Source organism: Panthera pardus, unplaced genomic scaffold (genome assembly GCF_024362965.1).
Source record: "Panthera pardus isolate Hobbes unplaced genomic scaffold, ASM2436296v1 HiC_scaffold_8, whole genome shotgun sequence".
Taxonomy (NCBI): domain Eukaryota; kingdom Metazoa; phylum Chordata; class Mammalia; order Carnivora; family Felidae; genus Panthera; species Panthera pardus.
The window spans coordinates 52,117,782-52,143,005 of NW_026527013.1; the positions used below are offsets into that span (position 1 = coordinate 52,117,782).

A 25,224-nucleotide genomic window follows, 5' to 3' on the forward strand; every position below is an offset into this window, starting at 1 on the left:
TAGCAACGCGCTCCGCTCTTACGAAAGGTCCGTGCCTTTTCCGGGCCTTACCCCGCCCTCCCAAGGCCGCTCCCCTTCTGCGTGCGGAGCGCACGAGACCAAAGGGGTGGGGCTCTGGTTTCCAAGGCCCGGCTCATCCCGGGCCTTTTGGAATCCGCAACTGTAGCAGGTCTTCTCTTCCGAAGAGCCCTTGCCTTTTGCTGGGATCCGTACACGAAAGGAAGGATTCATAACTACAGCTTCACCTCCCTCCCTGCAGGTTCTGGGTCCAACCGGCCTTAGGATGAACATCGTAGGAGAGTAATTTTGGGGGTAGTGGGTAGACTGGTCCTAGTGCTTTCTTGTTAGTCCCTCCTCAGGACCCAAAGCTGGGACCGGAGGCAGTGAAGGCCAGGGGATGCCAGTTACCAGAGGTTGAGCCCTCTCACCCTGCCCTCTCCAAGCCATGGGAGGAACCAACGCCTCCAAACTGCCCCTTCCCCACAGTCCTGGGATCCTGTGAATCTGGTCCATCAGGTGGATACCCCAGGCAGGGAGGGATCTCAGCTAGGCTCTTGCGGCTACAGCCCAGTACCTAAACCCCAGTATCCCCAACCCCTAGGTCCCGGGCTTCCTACAAGCACAATGAAAATGCAGTACTGCTGGACAGAGCCCGGGAGCTCCCCTCAGCCACACATGGTCAGGCAGCCCTGGACCTCTCATGGCGTTAATGAGTCCAGTGACCTAGGGTGGAGTCTAGGCTCCCCTTGTGTAAGTCACAATCCCTCAGTTTCTGTCTTGACACTAGATGGAAGAATTCTAGCTGGCGATGGTCACTGCTGGAGAGAAGATGTTAAGGCTCAAAGAGTGTGACAGACCTAGAGCATCAAGGAACTTTGGAGCAGGGGCCAAAGTTGTGTGGTGTTAAAGAGTTAAGTGCTGGGCCTCCAAGCAGTGGCTCATCCTTCCGCCCCCACCCCAGATTTCAAGATTATTTCCCTCTAATGGAGAAATATTGCAGGGATGTTGGCGGTGGAGCTAAGGGACAAAGGGGGCAGGGCGCTTGGGTCTCCTGTTCTTCAAGGGACAAGCCCTGGCCTTCAGTCTATAGCTGCACCACTGATTCTCTGGGTGCATCATTTCTCTCTGAGCCTTGTTTTTCTCGAGTGGAAAATGGGGACAATGACATTTTTGATATAATACAAATAATATAGTTGTTATTAAAGGAATTCCCTGGTGTAGGCATTGAAGCTGGAGAGATTGTGGATTTGGGACAAGCAATGCAATTGTTTCTTATTCATTAAGGTATTTGCTGGTAGGACTGAAGCACACTGTAATATAGAAGTTTTGAGTGCCAATTCTGGCATCATGACCACTTGGATCACTTGTGTATCTTCTCCTTTCTAGGTGGGAGAAGCACTCTCTCTGAGGTGCTGTCTTCTCTTCTGTTAGGTGGAAATTATAATACCTACGCTGAAGGTTGATGTTGGGAGTAAATGGACCCTGGGATGTGAAACTGTTTGGAAGTTGAATGGGCTCATGGTGCTTGATCTGGAGATCAGTTCTCCCTGAGAAAGGCTGGCCTTTAGTGTGTGTGTGTGTGTGTGTGTGTGTGTGTGTGTTGGTGGGGGGAGGTGTGCATGTGCAACCCTCAACCTTTGGACCAACATTGAGACCATCTCTTGGTCTGGGCACATTCTTGTTTTCTGCTAATGCTTAGCAGAGGTTTGCACAGTTCAGATTCTTAGGGTGCCAGGCTCCCTTCTGCCTCCCCCATCCCCAGTAAGGGATGCCACCTACATCCTCTGTCCATACCTCCTGTCACCTCCCTCCAGTTGATCCTGGACTGGCCTCAAATCAGGCCATTCTTAGCTTTCCCCCATTTGTGCCCCTACCTCCCAGACCCTCTGTCCCCAAATCTCTTCCTCCTTCTCCTGAGGCCTCTTCCCCCAAAGTCTTTCTTTTTGGGACTGCTCACTGTTCTTCATGAAAGGCAGGTTAAACTTATCTCCCTCAAATGGTGGATGTTTGAAAGGTGTGGCCTGATGGAAGGAGAGAGACACCCACTGAGCTATGCACCCTTGGGCAAAGTGCCTTTCCCTCCCAGAGACTCAGTTTTCGCGAGTTCAAATCCACAGAGGACGAAGACCCAGCTGTCCTGCGGAAAAAGGCCTTGTGATGTGTACCGTGTCTGTGTTTCCACGTGTGCATTTATTGTTATTGCTCAGTATAGTGTTGAAAAGGCAGACAAATCCCATTAATTACAAAGAGCACAAGCCAGAGATACAGAGAAATAAAGAGTGTACAATAAGAGCACAGTCACTTCCCAGCCCCAATTGCCCCAGAGCCCCCCGGAGCCCGGGCAGCTCGTGGAAGCTGGAACGGCACCATTTCCTCGCTACTCTGTTATAAAATATGTGCACACAAGAGTTAGCAAAGTGTGGCGACCCCCGAGAGGAAAGGTCCGGAGGGAGAGCACCACAGGCGTTACAAAACAGACTTCGGGGGCTGAGAAGGTCCCAGAGCAGCCTCAAAGGTCTTGTGTTTGGTGGAGGGGGTGATGGCTGATGCCCAGGTCCTGGGATCCCTTTCCCTGTACTTGGGTGAGTAGGATCTCTACATCACAATCAGAAGAGCTTGCTTCAGAACTTGGACAAGACCTGGGGATTTTTCTGCTGTTGTTTGATTTAGGCCTTGGCTCTAGAAGACCCAAAGCCTTCAAGAAATGCACCCCTCCCATCTTCTGATGGGATCTCGGACACTAGGGAGAGAGTTTTGGGTAGGAGGCACGTCACAGTGCACCTAGCTGACAGCCTCCTGTAAGTAGAGCAAGAATGGGCAGAGGGTAAGGGTGGCGTGAAGGTCCAGGAAAGAAATGGCTGCATCCCAGAGGACCTATCATACAACCACTGAGAAAACTTTGGACAAAGAACAGGAAGTGAACTCCCTCCCCACCCCCCCCCCCCCCAAAAAAAAAAGCAGTTCAGGAAAGGGGGATGGGAATAAATGTGTCTCCAGGAGGAGGATAAGAAATACAAACAACTGGGCCATACATCAGGTAGCTCCAGGTCTGGGAGAGAGCCTTCTTTCTCTTCTGGACTGGGGCAGGTGGAGGGTCCACCCCAGCACAACCAAGGGGGGGTGACTTTGGGTCCCAAACTGAGATTGGGAGGGGACTTGGTGGCCTCTCCTGTTGACACCCTTGCTTAGGGTATAGATGAGATGTTGTTGGGGGGAACATCCGGCCTCCCCCCAAGATTTAGGACACTCCTTTTGTTTCTCCTTTGAGACACTCTATTTAGCGACCCTGAGTGAACAGTGCTTACAATGGCAGGAAGATGTTTGCACGTAGAATGACAGGGCCTAGTATATGGGGTGGGGGAAGGGCTGGGGCTGGAAGAAGACTTGGCAACATTTTAAAGTTTACTTAAAAGAACAGCTGTGAGACAGTAACCAGCAAGTTTTGTTTTAAAAAAGAGAGAGAGAAGGGTATTTATCCTATCACATGATTAAACATATAAAGCGACAGTAAGTAAAACTGTATGGCTGGTGCCAGATGAGACACCCAGATAAGGGAACAGAAGAGAAATTCCAGAAATAGGCCCACATCTATATACACCATCAGTAGGTGGTACGGGGTGGGGGTGGGGGGGCATTTCAACATGGCTGTGAAGAGTGGCTACTCCAGGGGTAAGCCACCCAGGCTGAGACAGGTCCAGAGTCCTCGGCCCAGTACCATTGTTGCCACTGGTCTGGTCTCAAAAGCAGGGCACCCTCCCTCTTGTCAACTCTGTGCTCCAGTTGGGACAAAGGAGGAAGGGGCCAGGGTGAGGTGAGGTGGTGGGAGCAATCGAGGCTGCTTCTGAGTTAGGGAAAGTGCTGCCTGTGTGGCAGGGAGGAGACATTTCCTCCCTGCCCACCTTCAAAAGTGGGTGATTCCCCAGCATCAGGGGTCACTCACTGGGCCCCTCGCTCTTCTCTCATCTGTTTGGGAGAGACAAATTGCTGAACTTAGACTTCAGAATGAATCTGCTACCTTCTCCTGGAGCCCTTGTCCAGAGGACAGAAAAGAAGCTACGTGGATGGTGCAGTCCCAAACTAGAAAAAAATATACATTACAGAATATATATTTACTGTGTTCTGTTTGATTTTGTTTTTTTCCCTTTTTTTTTAAAACCACAGACATTTCAGAATCACACTGCGGCAGTAAGAAGAGTCAGCGATCGAAGCATAACCATTGCATAGTATTAAATGAACAGAGACGGTGAGTTCTTTATTTACAGTTATTGTCTAGATAAAAAAATTCATAAAAACAGATGAATGGTCATAAATTATTTACCCCCTAATGGGGTGGACTGCCAAACGTACCCCATGCTGCTAGATATAGGACGCAGAGTGCAAGCTTTATGTACTACAGTGAGTTTGGACAAACCAATCATTTCCTCTGTGTGTGTGTGTGTGTCTGTGTGAGCATCCATCATTCCTGACAAGAAAAGACCAACGCTAATGTCGGGTGTTCTCCGTTACTTCCGCTGCTCCCTGTTCTCCAAGCTAGGCTCCACTCAGAGAAACCCCTCCTGTTTTTCCCTGTGTCCTGGCTCCAAATAAACAGGGAGCATGGGTGTGCAAGCACAGCTTTCCTGGTGTCGTGGAATGAGGTCATGGACACAAGATTGGAACAAAGAAGGTGGGGAGATGGAAAACCTTGAGAAAGGAAGCTACAAAAAAACACCGTGTTCCAAGGCTGCTCCATGTTTTACATGTGCGGGTCTCTACTTTCTCGGCAGGCGAGCAGTGGGCTGGCTTTTTGTGGTGTTTGTATTGGAATCCAGTAAGCATATCTGAGGGCTGGTCACCCCTTTGGGGATGCAGTTTCCTCTGCTGGGTACATTCAGAGATATTCCTTCACGACAATCAGGTGATGCTCTCGCACACGGAAGGTCCTCCTTCCAGGAAGGTTTTGCCAGGTGGGATGGGCTGACTTGGGATCCCAAACCCTCAGGTTTCTTCACAGCCACCCAGACGTAGGCCCTCCCAGCTGACTATGGCTCTTTTCCCGAGTGGCTCTCATCTTGTTTGTGGAAGAATTCTCTGGGCCTGGAGAAGGGAAGGGCTGAGCTGACACAGAACAACTGTGGGAAAGGTCAGTATGAGGAATGAATTTTGCAAGCGAGGTGGAAAAGTGTTTGGTTTTCCTCGAAGCATGGGACGTCATCGATCATGGTATTCAAAATGTCTTTTGCACTGTACAAGTTTATGGAAAAAGATTGTATGCTGAAAAGTCTCAAAGCAAACTTTGTATTAAATACAAAAGTTCTTTTATGAAAAAAGCTGATACCCACAAAGTGCTTAGCAGTTAAGAGGCTGACGTACAATTAAATAAGCTCTCATTAAGTGGGATTACTAGTGCTGTTATTGTCTTGGGGGGAAAATAACCACCTTTTCTCACCTGTGATACTGTAGGGTTTCAGAATGGCTTTCTGTCTGGGAAAGCGAGACTTGCTGTCAAAAGGCTACAGTATATATTGCGACTACAGGAAGACAATTTGGTTTAAAAATCACACTGAATACATCTCAATATACACATCATAAGGTTCGTTCGGATCTAAATAGTGCAGAGAAAAAGGCTACTCTTCTTCAAAAATAAAAATAAAAATAAAAGCAGCAGGCCTTAATGATCCTCATCCAGTATGCCAACAGCTTATATGCTGCAATTTATAAGTAAATAAACCTCTAAATTACTAAAAAAAAAAATCAACACAGTAGCATTTATAATATTGCAACACTACCTCAATCTCTGTACAGACAGTGCCAAAGAGAACCTTTTTTTTTGAAATGCTCTTAGTAAACTCAAGCGAGTTTCATCGAGAGAAAAGTCTTCAACCAGAGCTTGGCGGACCCCATCATCCTCCTCGGGCCGGGCCGGCCGTTAGTGCTGCAAACCTAGGAAGGCTTCTCTCCTCCTCTCCCTGTGTCTACGGAGCACGAGCACGGTGTTAACCCACTCCGGATGGACACTCAGTAGCATTTGGCGTCTGCCTGAGCCTCCCGCGGTAGTGACATAATTGAACGGAAACAGCAGGCAAAAATCAGAGCATGGCTATTGTAAAACATCAAGGATGCAATCCAGGGAAGTGTCTGTTGGGCTGAGCTGTCTTTATAGCATCTCAGCCACCAGTGTTCTTAAACCGTACAAATAGCCAAAGACGTTATCTACAGGTTTGTAAACAAATTACATTCTTGTTTTAGGACATAAATAAGTTAAAATAGAGCATTTAAGCGGAAACAAGGCAACATGCCGGCAAAAAAACTTTATATATCTGTGTGTGTGTGTGTGTGTGTGTGTGTGTGTATACCTATCTATATGGACGTATACAGTCTTGCAGAAGTATACGTTGATATAGATACAAAGAAATGGATATAACCTTGTGAGTGTCTATGAAGTTCTTCGGTTCCATTGGTGCAAATTTACTAGGTGAGTTAAGCTCTGCAGTTTCAAAAAGTTGTTAAATTAACCTATGCAACTGAGACCATGCTGCGCAAGCATTTCAAAAACTCACAGACCAGTCGATTGGATAAATAGTCTCAGAAAAGAGTCTGTTGTCAGTTCCCGCCTAAGAAAACAAACAAAAAACCCTCCCCGACCCCCCCCAAACCAAACAAGGGGAGGACTGGAAGTGCACAGTACATTCATGCAGGGGATGTGGTGGCCTGGCGGGTGCATGGCTGGTCCATGTTCGGGCGGGAGCTGGGAAGGGCTTGTTCTGGGAAAATCACTCACTCCCGCAAGCCCCCCCTCCCCAAGGAGATCCCGCCCCTTGCCTCAAAGTGAAAAAGAGTTCAAACAGCATCGCAGCCAGAAAAAGGGTCTTTTGGGTGGAAATGTTGGTTTTCTCGCCAGTATTTGGTTTCCTGTTGTTGCTCGTTGCTGCTTGGGTGAGCTGGGTGCCTGGATGGGTGGGGCCCGGGGGTGGGTGGCGGCGGGGTCCTCAGCTAAAGCGACGTCTCCAGGCTGTGGATGGGGCTCCCTGGACTTGAAGAGGTAGCTGATTTGCTTGTGTCAGTCGTCAGATTGATCCCGCTGTCGATGGCGCTGTTGTTCTTGTTGAGCGATGACGGCGGGCTCGAGTTCTGCTTGAGTGCGGCATCTTCTTCCAGGTCGGTGTCGTCAATGAGGGGGATGTGGGGCTGTGAATCTTCGATCCGGAATTCGGGGTGAGCCATGAAATTATGGATGGAGGTTCGAGACTCAGGCTTTTCTAGACCTTCATAGAGAGAGCTACGGAACGCCTTCACGACGCGAATCTGCAAGGGAAACATAGGGGTGAGAAGCACTGCCCTGGGTGGGGGGCCCAGTAGCCAAGCTGGGGGGGGGCTCGGAGGAGGGGTTGGGGGGAGGGGTCAGGGCACAGCAGGCGGCTGGAATCCACAGTCGCTGGGTGTTATGAGCATGGGAGGAGGGGGAAGAATGGAAGAGGGGCTCAGGTTATATGCATCCGAGAGGTTTTAAAAACTGCTTTGGTTTTGGTCAGAACTACAGCATGAGGACAGGAGGAATCAAGCCCCATCACAGAGATGGTGGGAAACAGTGGTTAAAGGAAGCATAGTCCACTCCGGCGGCCACCCAGACCTAGTGAGAGACTGAGCCTTGTTAACTTTAGAGCAGAAGTTCAACCATGCAGAAGGGGTGCGGGACCAGGTGGGAATAAAGGAGGAAGGAGGAGAGGCTATTTTTAGAAAATTAATCTCCAAAAAAACCACACACAGTTAAGAAACCATACAACATGGAACAGATAACGTCACAAACGGAAAAGGAACAGAAAGGGGGAGACAGTTGGATGAGCCGGGATGGGAGAAGACACACGAGGGCCAGAGAACAGGAACATCAAACCAAAGGCAGCAAAGCAAACCAAAGCCAACTCAGGGCTTTCTGGGGTGCAGAGCAGAGGCAGCCAGAAAGCACGAAGGAGCCGGCAGACTGATGACATTCATGGGCAGGAGCATGCCACGGTGAGGGGTCAGGAACCACACAGCACACACAGACAGACACACGGCTACACTTGGAAGCCTGGACAATGTGAACGGAGGTCTTTGTACCCAACGTTTCTTTCCTTCATGCATTTGGGAGGTAAACACTCGAGTATAGACTCAAAGCCCTGGCCAGTCATTGGAGTTGGCTTTGGGGTCCCTCATTTCCTGGGGTATTTGATTTACTTGTGCTTTGAAAACACAAAAACCCCAAAAAAGGAAGCCAGAATCAGATGGCCAAACCCAGCCCTGGGTGGGATTCTAGGGGGTGTGGACCTGAGCCACAAAACAGCATGTTCTTTCACCTTCTGTGACTTCGTTGGAAGCCATGGTTCTCTGAACCACGAAAGGGGGTTGGATCTTGAGTCTTCCAGGTTGGTGGAAAGAGCACTGGACTCAGAGTCAGGAAGACTTGAGCCTGAGTCCTGGCTCTGGCACTTTTGGTGCCTTGACCATGGGCAAGTGACCACATTGCCTCACTGGTCGTCCCCTGTCCTGTCTCACAGAGTGCAGAGGAACAGGATCCCTGTGTTGAAGAGAGGGGTCCCTTCTCCAGACTCTTGGGAGGGGGAAGCCATGCCTGTCATCTCCAGGGGCAGATGGAACTTGGGATAAAAAGGTACTTTCTCCTCTATTCTTAGCCCCAACTCAGAGTGGAGGCAGTGGCAGGGGAATACAAGGCAGCCTCAGTGTCTCCAAGGAGCAGAGCCTCAGCCGAGGTGGCCGTGGAGCTGAGAGCAGTGGCTGCCTTCACACCACAGACCCGCGGGAGGCAGAGGACCGCTGGGGTCCTTGTGGGGAGGCCCTTGCGGTCCCAGGATCTGTGGAACTCTCAGCTGAACCCAGGGGTATCTTGCTGGTGGGACACAGGTGGGGAAAGCGTGGGCCATGGAAGTGAGTTTTCTGGGTGACTGTGGCTGGTGGTTTTAAGTGTCATAGCTCAGGGTCTATTTTACTATTTCAGAGGGAAGTGTTTCTAAAGCACATAATATGTGTATCTATTTAGTGTGTACAGAGAAGGGTTTAACTTCAAGTTGGTCAGGAATCCTTTTCAGTCTTGTGTAAGACCCCACAGTTTTGATTTTGTTTGTTAAGTTTCTTTTGTTGTCAGCCATCATTAGTAGTTCTGATTTTTCCTTGTTTTCTCAAAAGCATCTCTGTCACTTTTCCTTCTTATGTGCTGGGGCTGGGGACTGCATGGGAGCCTCCTTGTTGGAATCATGCTTTAAATAAGAGGTAGCAGGTGCCTGCAGATGCCATGCATTAGTGCTGGCCCTCTGACAGGCATTTCACTGCTCCGAGGATTCTTTCTCCCTGGATTCCCCATTCGTGGCTCTGCAGAGATTATTAAATATTCTGATCTCCTGATGAGCAGGCCACTACACCCTTGATTCAGTGAAAACAATGAAAAAGGTGTTGTGGGCCTCAGTTTTCTTATCTGTAAAATGGGAATAATAATCACTGTAACTGCCCAGCCTAGTGCCCAGTGTGTTCTGAGGCTGAACTGCAATAAGATGCTGGCTGGGGCACCTGGTGGAGGAGGAGGGATGGTGGCAGGACCCTGTCATGTGACTGAAAATGCAGAGGGGACGACACACAATGAGATGCAGGCCCCTTGCCCTCCCCCTGGCATGGAGACAACAGAGAGAATGAACTGCTCTGGACAAGACTGTGGGGACAAGACTTTTCGGGACACCCCACCACGGCCATCTCAAGTCTCCACTTCGGTTCACTCCGCGGCTGAAATGGAAAAAAAAAAAAAAATACGGGAAGAAAAAAAGCTCTTCCGCCTCCCTTCCCTGCCTACCCTAAAGTGAGATTTTTGGGCGTGAGCCGCATTTGGGCATGGGGGGAGGGGAGAGGGGTGAGGACCGGGCCTGTGGGATTTTAGACATTTTGGTTTCATCGGCACAAAGGGAGTAGGACACCCATGCCCGTGTTGGAGGGCTCTGAGGAAATGCGTAGGCCCCGGGCTGGGACGGGTTCGACATACTCGAATGTTTACCCGGCTTCAGGGAAGCCAAGAGTCTGGGATTGATTCACATTCATTTCAGGCTCAAGGTTAAAGACTCACAACCTCTTTTAATTTCACTCTCTCTTGCTGAACTCTGTATCCAGGGTTCTCTAGCCCTCTAGGGAAACAAACACATGGAATATTCAGACAGTGGAGAGGTCTAGGCCCCACCCCAGAAGCAAGCCATTTTCTCGCCAACCCAAGATTGCACTAAGTCAGTTACCAAAACGCTAATGAGAGATACAGTTTTCTTTTCTTTCCTTCTTCATTTCTCCCCTTAAGAGATGCAAACTCCTTGCTCCTAGCAGTCCTCAGAATCAGGAATGTGACGGGGAAGTGGCAATAGAAGATGCCCGCTCTGGTAGTGGCCAGAAAGTGGCCGGTTCTGGGTAAGGACCCTGCAGTTCTTGGCTTGGTTGGTTTGAAGGAGTAGGACCTTCACTGACCAACACGGAGCCTGCCACACACTCGCTAAATACAAAAGTGGTTTGAGATGGGTGCAGATGAGTGTAGCTTGGCCCTGGGTCAGAGCTGAATGTTAATTTTGTCCTGGATCACCAGCGGGGAGGTGCCCTTCTCCCCAGTCCCTGCCAGGCTGGTAGAAATTCAAGCAGAGAGACAGCTTTCTTGGCCTTCTAAATCCCAGAGGATTGGCTCCTTTCCACTGTATGAGACTATGGGCATGGGCACTGGTTCTGGAATGAAAATTCCACCTCTGCAGGCTCCAGGTCTATGCGCTTGTCTGGAAAGTGGTGTGCACTGGTGGGAAAAATGAGGGAATTTGGAGTCAGGCCTCTTGCCACTCACTTGGGTGATCTTGGTCAAGTCAGTCCACTTCTCTGAGCCTCAGTGTCTTTCTCAGTTAAATGGATATATTGAAGAAACTCCTTCCTCCTATTCATTTGCGAGGCATATGTGAAGTGAAGAATATGGGAACAGCTTTGGAAAACGCTGAGTGAGGCTCAAGTATAAGGCCTTATAGGCGTGTGCCTTTAAGTTTCTGGGGGAAAAAACCTCTCATTTTTGAGTGAGTCAGAAGAGGAAAGCACGAGAGCGGACGAGAGTTCCCACACAAACATTCCGGATGCCAGCCTGACCTGCCTGTCACGTCTGCATGCACCTGTCTGCCTGGCACCCTCTGTCCCACAGTGGTGCCTGGGGAGCGATGTGTGATGTGGTGGGGGGGCTCCTCACCCCAAGGTCATGAGTCAGAAGTCCATCCCAGGGACAGGGGTCCCTGGCCTTGGTGCTTAACTCTTGATAACCCAGGAAACAGTGGTTTGACTCCTTCTAGAATATACAGACTCCAGGTATTTTGAACTCAGAATGCATATGGCTATCCTCCTCTGCTGGAGAATCCCCAGGAGGAAGACCCTCCTCAGAGGAGGTGGGAGGCAGCCTACCTTTCCATCCCACACAATTTGGGACCCCTTCTCTTAACTGTGGCTACTGGCTTCACACCTCCCTGTGGGAAGAAAGCCTTTGGCTTTTGAAGGGACCCTGGCCAGTAGCTAGAGGGCCCTCAGAGTCCTTGGAGACCAGAGGGTATGTCATTGTTATAACGACTGTTCAGGAGAAGGAGGAACTGGGACTATTTATTTAGAGTTCACATTGTGACTGTATTGACCAAAATGTGTGTGTTGAAACCACAGAGGTCGTGATCTCTTTTGGAACCAGTACCCTTGGCTAGGGGGGATGGTCAGGCTCCCATAAAGCATGCTGAATTACAGTCTGGAGTCTCCAATAGAGGGTAGGAATACAAAATGCTTAAGGAGACAAGATGGCAATTGGATGAGGGAGTCACGCTTGACCATTCCTGTTGGGTCCTTGGAGAGGCGGGCAAAAATGGGTGTTTCTCTGAAGAAGTGTTGAGAGCTGATTGTTCCTTGGCTGGCCTTATGGTTTTATAAATGGCACAGGAAAAGGTGAGAATGATATTACCCAGGTTTGAGATGACCAAGCTCTTTCCCTAGACTATAAGAGCTAAGGTGAGGGGCTATGCCACAGGAAGACTTCCAAAGGCTGCATGGGTACCCAGAAATGCCAGGTGGTCTCTGGCTGTGGCCAGGGTGAAGCACCATGCCTCAAGAAAGAGACTAACCCGGGATGGACAAACAGCTGAGTGAGCACTCAGAAGCCAAACTGGCTGGCAGCCAGACCCAGCCAGGGGGCTGCAGGAGTCACCAGGAGGGGTGGCAGGAGCCAAAAGAAATGGATTTTTCAGCCAGTGACTCTCCAGACCGGAACTTTTTTTTTTTTTTTTTTTTAAGTGATCTCTACACTTGAACCAAGATCAAGAGTCATATGCTCTATCCACTGAGCCAGCGAGGTGCCCCTAGACCAGAACACTTGGTCATTGGTCTTCAAGAAAGGTGGTAGTGAGTGCTGAGCAAGGCCAGAGCTATGTGGACGCAGGAGTAGGTCAGCTGGGTGAGGCTCTCTGCTGTAAAGGGGAGGAGGAGGGGACCAAAGTGTTTCCTGCCCTGAGAAAGCCTGGCAGTGACTTCCTAGTGATAGTCACAGACATGCGACTTGGACACCATCTGCTCAAATAGCTCTCCATTTCACTTTGGCTTCACCTCCCCATTGCTGGGATTTTGTGCTAATGAGTGAACATTAGCACAATGAGTGCTTCACAATGAGTGAAGGGCTTTTGTTCCCCTTTCCGCACCCCCCCCGCCCCCTTATCCTGTCTACCTGGCAGGGCTGCATCCATTGAACAGTCATGGGACATGAGCATATGCCATCAGCAGTCTCTCTGTGGCTTGTGTCTCCCACCAGAGGGCTCAGATGGCCCAGGTCCCACCCTGCATGCAAGTCCTTTCCCACCCAGTGGAAGGGGATGTGTGTGGTGGGTGTACTGTGTTTGGATGGGGGAACAGGCACTTTACAAAATATGGAGAGATGAAGCCTAGAGTCTGTTCCTCGTCAAAAGCTGGGCTAGAACAGACACACTGTGGCAATCTGAGAAGACGAGAACCAGAGGTTCCCTTATGGTTTGGGAGAGGCTGACTGGAGACAAGGTAAAGGAGGCAGGTGGCAAATAGACCCTTCTTATTCTCCCTGGGGCCTGAAGCCATGGGGGAGGGGTGGTTCAGAAAGATCTCGACAGGCCAGAAATGAGAGACCCAGGTCAGAAGTCTCCACTTAAAAGGAGGAGGTGAGCTTGGCAGGAGGGAGAAGATGGAGGAGGTCAGAGTACCCTGCTATCCCTGAGATGAGGAAGGGCCAGAAGCCACGGGTTAGACCAGGTTCTTCAGGGCCTCCTGGCACCCAGCCAAGACGTGAGCCTGGGCCCACCGTTTTGTACCTGAGGTCAAGCTGAATGGGTCAGGAGCTCTGTCCTTTCTAGAAAGGGGTCAGACTCTCAGTGTGCAGGGAAAAGTGTGTGTAAAGCAGTGGATGTCCTCAGATGTACAAGGAGAGAAGGCAGAGGTTCTGAACTACCAGGCTGTGATCTCCTTGATGGCCTGGGAGCCCTCACCGACTAGGATCTCTGACCTATAGTGACCCCTCTCTTGGCTGCACCCCACTGTGACTTGACTGTGACCCCTCAGGGCCTTGACCCCTGGTAACCCCCTACCTACCTGACTATAAGACTCTAACTGCTTGGCCAACTCTGACTTTGCCCTCATGGGCTAGGCTTTTCCTGACTGAGTATGATTCTAGACTGATCCTAGACTGAAGCTTTGCCCTCCCCGCTGACTGCTGTCCCTTGGCTGCTGTGACCCTGTGGTGCTGGGACATTTGATCACGGGAAACTCCCCTCCAGATGCTGATCCTTTGACTGACCCAGACCTTTTTGGCCACTTTCAACCTTCACGACCCCTTAGCTGAGTGGTTAAATCCCTGACCCTGACCCCAGCCAACCCTGGCCCACCAAATGACTGCCACCCCATGACTGGCAATGCTCTCCTGACCAACTGGGACCCTTCTCTATGGCTCTGGTCCCTCAGCCCCCTGGGCCTCGCCATGACTGGCTGCCCCCCGTGTCCTTGGTGCCCCGGCCCCTGCCCGCCCAGCACTGGCGTCGGTGGCGCCCGAGGCAGTAAGGATTCACACTCACGCCCAGCTGCAGCAGGAGGAAGGCTGGTCGGAGAGGAAAGAGCATTGGACAACGACACGCGACTAGGGCTAGAGAGATTGGCTACGTCCTGGCTCTGGCTGGTGACGGAGGACTGTCTCCGCAGGGCCCCCTGAAAGGAGGCCCCGCTCTTGAAAGTATTGACTACTTCAATCTGCAACGGAGGAGAGAACGAGACAAGTTGCGAGAAGAACGGACACACAGCTACACGACTGACAGGCGCAACGCCACGAGAACAGCCGCAGCCACGGTGACAACGACAACGTCACTTAAAGTCAAACAAAGACTACCAGACACACTCAAAGCCTCTGCAAGATGTCTGCTCAGCTCCAGGCCCATCTGTAGGCCCCAGAGTCCCGGGGAGGGCTGGCCAAGGGGGCCGTGTGCTGGGGTCCTTGTCGTGGGGGAGAACCCAGGCTGTGTCAGGAGGCTCTTGGTCTGAAACCTGTCCCACCCCGACCCCGGCTCTCAGAGAGTGCTGTCTCCTGAACCTTGGTCACCCCTAAAACTAGGGGGGCATACCTACCTCTCAGGGCTGTGGAGGCCAATGAGAGGATGTTTGGGGGTGCCCTGTGGGGTGTGAAGCAGCCCAGGTGATCTTCTGTTTGTTGCCTAGGCCTGGCGGATCGAGGTAGGGGCTGGGCAGTACTTCCCAGAGTGATGGGGGGGCAAGGGACCCACCCTCTCTTAGTTTCCTAGTCCCCCGTGTCCCTCATCCCGCAGGGCTGTGAACGCACAGTGTGAACTACAGCTCCAGCCTAGGCAGAGGGCTGTGCAGGAGTGTGTGGGGCCTACACATTTGTGGCACGTGTCTCCGTCCTGGGGAAGGAATCCGTCCCACGCGTGTGCTTGGCTTGTGTGTCCTTGGTGTGCACGTGTGTGTCTGTGTATGTGTGGGGAAGACCAAACTTTGCTTCCCAGAGTGGCGTCAACACCCTGGCGGAGGGCAGTGTCTGAAGGCCCAGGTGGAGGACATGTAAGCACGTGTAGAGACGCCAGGACCTCCCAGGCTGACCCCCAGGCCCGGGAGAATGTGGGGTTGGCTCTGCCCTTACATGGACTGGTGCCCACCCTTGCACTGCCCCTCCCGGTGGCCGCCCCGCGACCCCGACCGGAGCCCCTCACTCACCTCAGCACTCAGGCCCCCTCCCCGCTTTGGGGCATCCCCCCTCGAAACCCATGGTGGGTGTGACCCCCAGTCTGACCCCTCGCTGGTCTGCGGGGCGAGGCGGAACATTCCTGGGGAGGCCGCAGCTTCTTCAGCAGCCACGGGAGCGTGTGTGTAGGGAACACGGCTGGTGAGATGGGAGAGCAGGCCGGAGTCCGGTCTCTGAGTGCCTGTGGGGTGGCATGGAGCACGCCCGTCTCCGTCACCCACCCGCCCTGGGAGCCTCCCGTACCTGGGTCTGGATCCGATTCAGGCCTCGGAACCACAGGATCTGGCCCCGCCGCAGCTCCCTCTCAGCGTGGTCTATCTCCTCCACGTCCTCATTCAGCTCCTCCTCTGGGATCTCCTCCTTCTGCGTGAGCCTCCCCGCCTCCTTGAGGAACTTGAGCCTGCTGGTCGGGATGGTGGCGATGACCTGCAGGGGGTCCAGCGGCAGGGTGATGGGGGTCGTCCCACAGGTGGCCTCCTTCCGCCCTGCCACCCCACCCCCCTCTCCTCCCCACTTACCTACTCATGCTCAGCTCGCTCCTTAACTCATCCTACCTGTTCCTCAATTCCGTCTTGTATAATTGCTTATTGATTTGCTTTTTAAGTCACTCACTCATTCAGAGGAAAATCTTGGCCTTCAGGAGTTGGACAGATGTGACTTTGAATATGCCCCAGGCCTTACAGGCCACATGACCTTGGGTAAGTCACTTAATGTCTCTGAGCTCTGCCTTTCCCATCTGTAAAGCTGGGGGTAATTCTCAGAGTTGGAGGATTAAGCAGGGTGGTGTATCTAAGTTGCTGTGCATGAGCCTGGCTCATGGCTGGCCCTCAGGTCCCTGGGCTCATTCCTCCTGATCATTTGGTCCTGTGGAACCTGAGTGTGGGCAATAGGGGCCCAGGGCACGGGTACCTTGGGGGCAGCCAGTCCTAGGACTTGGAATGGTTGCCTTCCCAGAAAGGGAAGGCAATATGGGAAGGGGATATGCTTTTATCCTTAATCGTCCTCCAAAGGGCTTGTCCGTGGGGCTGAGACCTGAAAGACAGACCTTATGGGGAGGCTGAGGTGACAGAGATTAGAGGCCCCTTTCCTATCCTGTAGGGACAAACAGAGGCTGGCCTGGACACTCAGTCTCACAGGTTCTCTGGAGGTTTCAGCATTGCCCACCGGCATAATCCTCAGGCGTCAGGAGCCTGCTCTCCCAGAAGCCAAGAGCTCCCTGAGGGTGTGGGCTCTAGGAGGATAAAGATGGCCTGGCTGTGAGGGTGCCCAAGGAATGGGATTGCAAAGTCAAATCTAGTTTATCAACTTCCCAAAGAAGCTCCAAAGTTGCAAGAAGGACCTTTTTGGATGAAACTAAATTTTCTTCTTTATCTTCTATCTAATTTCTGCTACTGCAACTTCCCACTCCAGCCTGGAACAGCTTGAAATCAAGAACAATGTCTCAGGCAACCTGGGGCTCCCAGTACCTGGATGACGGAGCACCTTGGGAATAAGGCCCCCTTGGCCCAGATCCAGTTCCAGGTACTTCTCCCAAGCACTGCATCCTGGTCTGTCTGCAAGCAGACGTGCTCTGAAGGAGTGTGTGCACGTGTGTGTGAGCGTGTGTGTGTATGCATGTACACATGCACACACGCACACATGCTTAGGACTTGGGCAAAAGTAGGGAGAATGTTCTGGGTCACGGCTGGAAGGGCCCCCACAGAGCATTCAGCCCATGGTTCCCTAAAGCTGGGGAGGATCTCAGACACAGCACTGAATAGCTCTGAGACAAGGGAGCGTTCACCCCTCTTCTGTTTCCTTGGAGCCCTCTGAAGGAGTCTCTGCTTGGACCCCTTTAGACAACAAGCTGGCTTCAGGATCTAGTTAGAGTTTAATAACATAGTTCTCATTGCATTATTATTTTTTTGGTTAGCTTCTGTGTATGACAGATGATGGCGATTTTCTAATCCTGTTAACAACATAAAGTTGCCTTTTGAAATAATTTCAATTAAAATAACTGATTGGATTGAGGGAAACCATCAAGCAAATAGTAGGATCAGAGGTATATAGATCTATAGCAAAAATTATAGTGGTGGTACCCCAAAGACCAGTATTTGGGACCTGGGGCCAAACCCCATCGCTCACATGTCCAGAGATGGGGAGGACCTTGCCTAGGGCCAGACAGCGAGCCCAGGGCAGTCAGGACTTATTCCTGGGGCTCCCGGATTCCCTGTCCAGTGCTCTTTCTCTCCCTCTGCTGAGAACCCATCCAGAACGTACCTGACCCCAGACGAGCTCTCCCAACCCGATGAATATGCACCACATCCACTGGTCCAGCTGCAGCGGAGAGCAGCTGAACGGCTTCCCCCCAAACTGCACGATCACTATCTGGAGGTCAAAGGGGAGCACAGGGACAGAGAGAGAAAGAGAGAGAGAGAGAGAGAGAGAGAGAGAGAGATAGGCCATCAGGGGCCAACTCAGGGGTCTGGGCTCTCAGGGCACTGCCAAGGGGCCCCGCCTGTCCACTGCCCACCCCAGCCCAGGTGAGGGTGGGGCCTGGCTACCTGGATGGCAAAGGTGCCCAGCACGATGGTGCAGAAAATCGGGTTCCGGAAGATGCCATCAAAGACATTGCGCTCGCCATGGATCTTGCGGGCGTTGATCTCGTTGAAGAGCTGCATCATGACGAAGGTGTTGAAGATGATGGTGTAGTGCTCCGAGGGTGGTGAGTGCAGGGGTGCGTTCCTCCCACTGTCGATCTGGAACATCTTCTCGCCTGCCAAGCCGAGAGGGAGGGAACTGGGCTGAGGGCCACGGCTGGGGAAGACGCTGGCCCCGCGTGGGGGCCTCTCCTACACAGCCAGGTGGGTCATGCAGGTCAGAGGCGGTGCTCTGGATATCAGGGGGCAGAGTGGGCTTGTGCTGTTGTGTGGTCCTGAGTGTGAGTGGAGGAATAACAGAACCCTTTCTTCTCTAGGGGGAAAGACCTTGGGTGAACTTTACTTCGCTTTTCTGTGGAGATCTGATAAAGGTGGAATGCCAGCTGTGTTGTGAGCTGACACTGCTTATAGAAAGTGACCTCCAGCTGGCAAACTCATCGGGGACTGGGAGGACTGGGCGTGAACCAGGAATCCCTGGTGGAGCCTGTGGCCTTGGGCTCCCCTGAAAGGGCTACTTCTTGTAACTGAATGTGTCCCTTGCTGAGGCCTCTGGAGACCCCTGGGGCTCTTACAGGAAACATCGAGTGCTACCTGGAGGTTGGGACTCCTAGGCCAGGCCGGCTCTGCCTATGTGGCCTCCTTCTCTTGTACCTGAGCTGTCACGTGATGGGGGAGAGTCAAACCCCCCCCCCCCCCCCCCGGCTGCTGTGTGGACAGCCACAGGTGGCAGGCCTGATGTCATTCTATATCCCTTTGCAAAGCTGCGTAAGCAGGTGCTGGGAGAGCTTGTGGAATTTTCAGAGTGTGAGGTGTTGAGCTGAATCCAAGACCACTGAGGGTAGGTGCTCAAGTGGGGGAAGCCAGCAATTAGACCGGGAACCTGCCCTCTTCTCCCCTCCCCCACCTGGCAACCTTCTCTCCTAGTTTTTCATTCATGTGGCTTCTTCAAAGACTCTACACATAACCTTTACGATAGTCCTGCCAACACATTGCTTTCAAAATTTACACAAGAGGACTTCCCCTTGAGGAGTAGGGTCCATGCACTACCCACACCTGTGCCCTGGACTTAGCAGGTAAGTGCTCATTATGGGCATGGAAAGCCCAGCTCCTCACGTGGAGGGGCCCTGCCCCGGCTGGGGACTCCCAGCTGGCCCCCACTCCCTGTGTGACTGTGGACCAGCCCCTTCCCCACTCTGGGCCTTTCTGTGACCCAGGGGTAGGCTTGGCCCGCATCATCTCTGAAGCACCCAAGGAAATGAGGCCTGGTCTTTACCCAGGCTTCTGAGTTGGGCTGCGTCCCCCAGGCAAAGTTACCTCACCTTTGTGTGCCTCAGGGCACTCACTGTAATGTATGGTGGTGGCACAGGTGCCGGCCCCACTGAGTGGCTGGAAAACCTAAATGAAGCAGCCTAGATGAGAATGCTGTGGAAATAGCTGGTGGCTAGGCAGGCATGCGGCACCTCCTCAGGGAAGTCTCAGTGAGGATGCCTTCAGGGGCGAGGATAAGGTGCAGGGATGGGTCAGAGGAGAGGCCAGAGCCCTGGGCTCCTATGGGGCAGGTGAGAGGAGCATAAATCAGCACTTGTGTGCCGCCTTGCACGGTGTGTATTCAGTTTCTGGAGCCGTCATCAGTGGCAAAGCCCTGGCTTTGGGGTGGGCCAGACCTGAGACGGGGCCTGGCTCTGCCCAGGAATTGCTCTGTGACCTTGAGCAACTAACTTCACCTCCCTGGGCCTCTGTTACCTCCCTGGCAAATGAGAAGGCAGATGTGAATCCAGAATGCTGTGTCTGGGCCACCGTGTCCCAGGTGGGCCGGTGGGGGACTCACCAACAAAAAGCAGGGTGAAGATGAGGGTGAGCTGGTAGACGGCATGGCCCAGGATGTTCTTCATCATGGTCCGAGAGATGAGGGGCTTGTTACGGCCGTATGGCTTCCTCAGAAGCAGGGTCTCGGTGGGCGGCTCAGTGGCCAGGGCCAGCGAGGCGAACGTGTCCATGATGAGGTTTACCCAGAGCATCTGCACGGCCTTCAGAGGGGAGTCCTGGAGATGGCAGTGGTGGGGAAGGCTGTCACGGGGGAGGTCAGCCCCACCTGCCGCTACGAAGTGCCGGGTATGGGTCTCAGCAGCGTCTTGGTGGCATCTTGAGTCAGCTCTGCCCAGTGGGTCTGCCCTAGGCTGGCCTGCCCGCTGGGCTCCTAAGCAGGCACCCAGCAGGTTTGATAGGCTTTCCCTTCCCCGGAGAACAGCCTAGACCTGCGTACCTGTGTTCTCTTCCAAAGAGAAAATAGAGTCCTCTGGGCACAATGGTGAGCAGCTCTCTGCCTTCTGGGAAACCTACCTACACCCCCACCATCTGCCTTCCTTCCCTTCACTCCCTGTGGACACATCTTTCCTGGCTAAGGCCAAGATCCCGTCTCCGGCACAAATCCCATGTCCTCACCCTCCCTCTGCCCTCCCCATTGCTGCTTTCCGCTCAGCTGTCAATGGCTCTGGTCTCTGCTATCCCACAACCAGTGCCCATGACCCCTGTCCTCTCTTCACTACCACCCAGTTCCTTTTTACCTCATCATCCCACTTTAAGCAATTATTGTGTGCCTCTGTGATTCCAGAAATAACACATTTGGTGGTGGAACATTTGGGCAAGTAAGGAATAACAGAAGAAGCTAAAACTCATCAGTGGTCTTGTCACTTACAGGCTGCCGCCATCCACATTCTGGTGTGGATCCTTGCACGCCTCTCTCTGGCTGAGACTGGGGTCCTATAGTGGTACCACTCTGTGCACAATCATATTGCGCGGGGTGCACTGCCTGGAGGAGCCGATCGACTGTCCCCTCCTCCCTCGCACACCCGGCTGACATGTCTTTAGGAGCCAGACTTTGGCCTCTCTGTGCTCCCCAAATCCCCTTCTCCAAGGTCACCAGCCAAGGTCTCCTTGTCACCAATCTAGAGACACATTTTGCAGCCTCATCTCCTGGTTTGGCCACTGCCTCCTCCTGGAGCCCGACCCCACTCGTCTGGCCCTCCTCTTCCTCTCTGTGTTCCTTCTCCATCTCCTTCAGGCTCTTCTTCCCCTGCCTTTTATTTTCTTATTTTTTAAATATTTGTTTATTTTTGAGAGAGAGAGAGAGAGGGGAGAGAGAGAGAGAGAGAGCACGTGCACACACACACACACAGGTAGGGGAGGGGCAGAGAGCAAGGGAGACAGAGGATCTGAAGCAGGGTTCTCCGTGATAGCCCCAATTTGGGGCTCAAACTCATGAGCTGTGAGATCACGACCTGAGCTGAAGTCGGATGCTTAACCAACCAAGCCACCCAGGTGCCCCTTTCCCTGCCTTTTAAATCCGTGTCTCCCATGGCCTCTTCTTCAGCCCTGCTCTCCTCTCCACACCTGTCCCCCTGGCTTTCATTTTGGTGCCCACCTCTCCCCACTCTCCACCCCAGACTTCCCCCTCTGGTATGAGCCTCATCTACTGGGGGAACACCTCCATTCAGGAAGCCCACAGATTCTGTAAACCTAATAGCCTAAACTGAGCTGTTCGTCACGCCCCTGTCATTTCTCAGTGCATCCCCCAAGGCCCACTCTGCCTGCACCCCATACACTCACTCACTTCTCCTAGATACTCATCATAGCCCTTCCTCCAAGCCACCTCTCCCACCTCTGCCCTGGCCCAGCCAAGTTCCCCAGGCCCTGTGGCTTCTTCCTGCTCACTAGCCTTCTCTGTTTACAAGTGCTTCAGGGTCAGGGCCCCCCCACATCTCCACCAAGGCCTACATGGCCCTGCTGCCAACTTAGTCTAAGACCTCAGGCAAACGGATAGTCCACCCTGAACCTGTTTCCCCAGCTGGTGTCAGTGGGTCTCCAAGAAGCCTTGCAGGAGCTGCTGTGCTGCGGGAGTGTTCCCTAAGCCACCACTAGAGGGAGTCTCTCGCCCACAGAGCAGGAGAGGGCCCTTTGGGCAGAAGGGACCCACCAGCCACCTCCCAGCTCACATTCTCAGGATAGGGTACTGGGTGCTGCCACATGCAGCCCCAGGGGCTCAGAATGCAACAGAGGGGAGCAGCATTCCTGAAGCCACAAGCTCTTCAGGGCAGTGCTACCTTCCGGACCTCTGGGGGCTCCTGTCTGTGGGCAGGAGCTTGTCTGCCCATGTGATTGGCAGAAGGCCTTCGAATACCAGCCCTCTCCTCCCCAGGCCAGGCTGGTCAGTCCCTAGGGGAAGGAAGGAGGCTGTGGGAACAATGGCAGGTTCCTGACTGGTCCATCCTCTGAGCCTCAGTTTCTGCCTCTGTAAAATGGGCATCATCACAGTTCCCACCTCATGGGGCTGGGGGAGGAAACAGTGAGGCTGTAGACATGCAGGCCTGCTGGCTGGCTTCCCCGAAGCTCAGGGGATGGGGCTGCCCCTGACCCAGATAGTGATCCTGATGGACAGCTGCCTCTCCATGACCAAGAGCACCCACCTGTCCTCAGGGCCCCAGGCAAACAGGCCTCTCCTGTCACACTCCTGCCAGAACTGAGGCCCCCAGGACCCTGCCGGTTCCTTGTCTCCAGCCGGTTGCCGATACCCCTTGGGTCCTGCCCCGTCCTGCCTCCCTCTGGCCCTTTGGGGGCTCTGCCTTCCTTCAGGGATGATCTCTACTGCCTCCTGGAGCAAGGACCGGGCCTGTGCCTGGCTTGGGTCGTCATGGGGGTGAGGCTTGACATCTCTCATTTGCCAGATGACCTTGGGCCAGCCCCCGACCTTGCTGAGCCTCATTTCCTCGGGCTGGTGCCTGCACCTGAGGTCTGCGATGCAGCTCCTGGCCCTTGGCAGGGGCTCCCCCAGGCTTTGGCATGCCCCGCCCTGCCCGCCCCCCTGGAGGACCCACCTGCGTGATGCAGGCGCCTGTGAAGGCCACAATCACAGCCACTACGTTGACTGTTAGTTGGAATTGCAGGAATTTGGAGATGCTATCATAGACGTTGCGGCCCCACATCACTGCCTTGACGATGCTGCTGAAGTTGTCATCCGTCAGGATGATGTCCGAGGCCTCCTTGGCCACATCCGTGCCTGCGATGCCCTGTGGGGACATGGACAGGAGCCTGGGTGGGGCAGCTGGGGGGATGGTGAGCAGTTCAAGCAGCACCATCCTCCTCCCCTACACATCCTCAGTCCTACAACATCCCTCACATGCATACTCCCAACTGCATGGCCGGGACCACGTGGGGTGTGTGTGCCTGTACTTCTCACAGACCCAGCCCCCTGAGGCCAGCTCTCTGCCTTCAGGAAGCCTCTCCCTGGCCCATCCCCACCACCAACGCCTCCCCCTCCACACCCATTGCAGGGAGCCTCCCTCTACCCTTCCAGGAAGACCGTGGCGGGGGGGCCAGACAGCCCTGAGAGCACTGGGCACATGAGGTGCATGGTGGGTGAGCTGAGTGTGAACTGGGGGTCCCGCACAGTCAGCTGGAGGCCGTGCTGCCCACACCCCCTGCCTATGAGCTCCTACCAGGCACCACCCTGGGCCCGCTGTGAGCTGCCCCTACCATGGCGAAGCCCACGTCAGCCTTCTTGAGCGCAGGCCCGTCGTTGGTGCCATCCCCTGTCACGGCCACCACCTGTCGCTGCTCCGTGTGTGTGCTGTCGATGATACCTGTGGGGTGGGGCAGGAGTGTAATCTGGGCCCTGGGATAGACGCTCCACGGGGCCAGGGCAGCCAGGACCAGCCTGATTGTTGGGAGGGCCCTGGGCTGGGCACAGCTTCCTCTTTGGCCCCAGCCATGCCCCTCCCTGCCCCCCATCCTGGCTCTTCCCAGCTCCAGGCTTGCCCACAGCTGCCAGCACCTGCAGGGCATGTCGGGCACCTTAGCCCCCTGCGGGCTTGCGGCCCTCTGCGGTCTGGGCCCTCACTGCCTTTCCAGCACACTCTGCACTCTCTGCAGCCCTTGGCTCGGTGGCCACTCCAGCCAGAACATCTCCCCGTCTGCCTGTGTTCCAGGAGCTCCTCTGTTCTCCAGAGGCTGGGGTCCTACCACCTTCTCCCTGGGCCATCCAGTCACTCACTTACTGAGGAGGCCTGGGCTGGGCCATTTGCTGATGACCCCTGACCCACCATTCTGGCCTTGACCTCTCTCCAGACATTCACCCTCAATAAAATATAAAATATTCAGAAAGAGAATAAATAGGTGACACGTGGCTCCGTCACTGAGCTGGGGCTAGTGGAGAAGAGTGGGTGAAAGATGTCATCATGGGGTCCACGTGGAGTTTGAGAGGACATGTCCACGGACAGGACAGAAATTTGAATGTCACTCTTGACATGTCTCTCTCTCGTCCCGCACCTCACATCCATGGCCAAGGCTTGCAGATTGTGCTCCGAGATCCCAGGTGAACTATTCCACTTCTCTCTGCCCTGTTCCCTCTGCCACCAGCATCCCCCTGCCCTCTCCCTAACCCCAGGCTGCCCCTCCAATCTGCACAGCAGTGCCAGGGGCTCTCTCTAAGCCCTGGGACAGACCTGTCCCCTCCCTCCAACTGAGAGTCATTCTCTCACTGCCCACCCTGGCCTCGGGGTGACATCCATGTTCTTAGCTCCCTCTGAAAATTTGAAGTTCCCTGTGGTCAGGCCTTGCCCCCTTCTCCAATCTCCTCTTCTCTCGCCTCAGGCCGCCCCCAATCTGTGCTCCAGCCATAGGAATGGCTCTCGGTCTGCAAAGCTGGCTTCCTTGCCCCTGTCTACATGGGCTGTTCCCTCAGCAGCTGTGCTGTCACCCACCTGTGGTCTCAGCTCAGAAGCCACTTCCCCCGGGAAACCTTTGTGACTCCCTGAGGACCCTCGCCTGCCCTAATCAGATCACTGTAGCTCCCATATGTGTCTCCCCCTTCCTGTGCCTGGCAAACAGCAGCAGCCTATGGAATGAGGGAATGGATTCTTGACTTGGGAGACTTCGTAGCCTCCCAACACTCCCCCAGCTCTTTGCAAATATCCAAGTTCCACCCTCTTCAAGGCCCAGCTCCAAGGCCACGTGCTCCGGGAGTCATCCTGGGCTGCTCCCCCCAGCTGGTGGCTGTCCCTGAGTCGCCCCCCAAGACTCGGCCTCCAGTCTCTGTCTACTGGGCATTTGAGGACTTTGTTCCCGTTGGTTCCCTCAGCCTGCCTACATGCTCCTCTAGAGCAGGAAGGGGGCCAAGTTTTCCTCTGTGGCCCCTCAGGCTGGTACCAGCTTTGCCCCAGCCCTCCCACTGGTCCCAATAGAGGGGGAGCTGGGAGGACACCTCCTCTCACACCCCATTCCTCCACCTCTAGCGCTGGCATGGCCCCACCACCCCACTAACATGTCCCC

General features: G+C 53.7%; 1 protein-coding gene across 16 annotated transcripts in view; it reads right to left on the reverse strand.

Annotated features, from left to right (window-relative positions):
• Positions 1-4,221: 4,221 nt before the first annotated feature.
• Positions 4,222-25,224, reverse strand: part of ATP2B2 (ATPase plasma membrane Ca2+ transporting 2) — a 383,598-nt gene continuing 362,595 nt past the window's right edge. For 10 of the 16 annotated variants that reach the window (XM_019428155.2, XM_053898117.1, XM_053898118.1 and 7 more), the window contains 7 exons: positions 23,431-23,537; positions 22,773-22,964; positions 19,730-19,943; positions 17,806-18,017; positions 17,522-17,629; positions 15,506-15,688; positions 4,222-7,284 (listed from right to left, as the gene is read on the reverse strand). In XM_019428155.2, coding sequence (XP_019283700.1) covers positions 6,973-7,284; positions 15,506-15,688; positions 17,522-17,629; positions 17,806-18,017; positions 19,730-19,943; positions 22,773-22,964; positions 23,431-23,537 — 1,328 coding nt within the window. In that variant the 3' untranslated portion in view covers positions 4,222-6,972. Of the gene's footprint in view, positions 7,285-10,084; positions 10,140-14,087; positions 14,260-15,505; positions 15,689-17,521; positions 17,630-17,805; positions 18,018-19,729; positions 19,944-22,772; positions 22,965-23,430; positions 23,538-25,224 lie in introns of all 16 variants that reach the window. The other 6 variants (XM_053898122.1, XM_053898127.1, XM_053898125.1 and 3 more) reach the window with 4 other exon arrangements.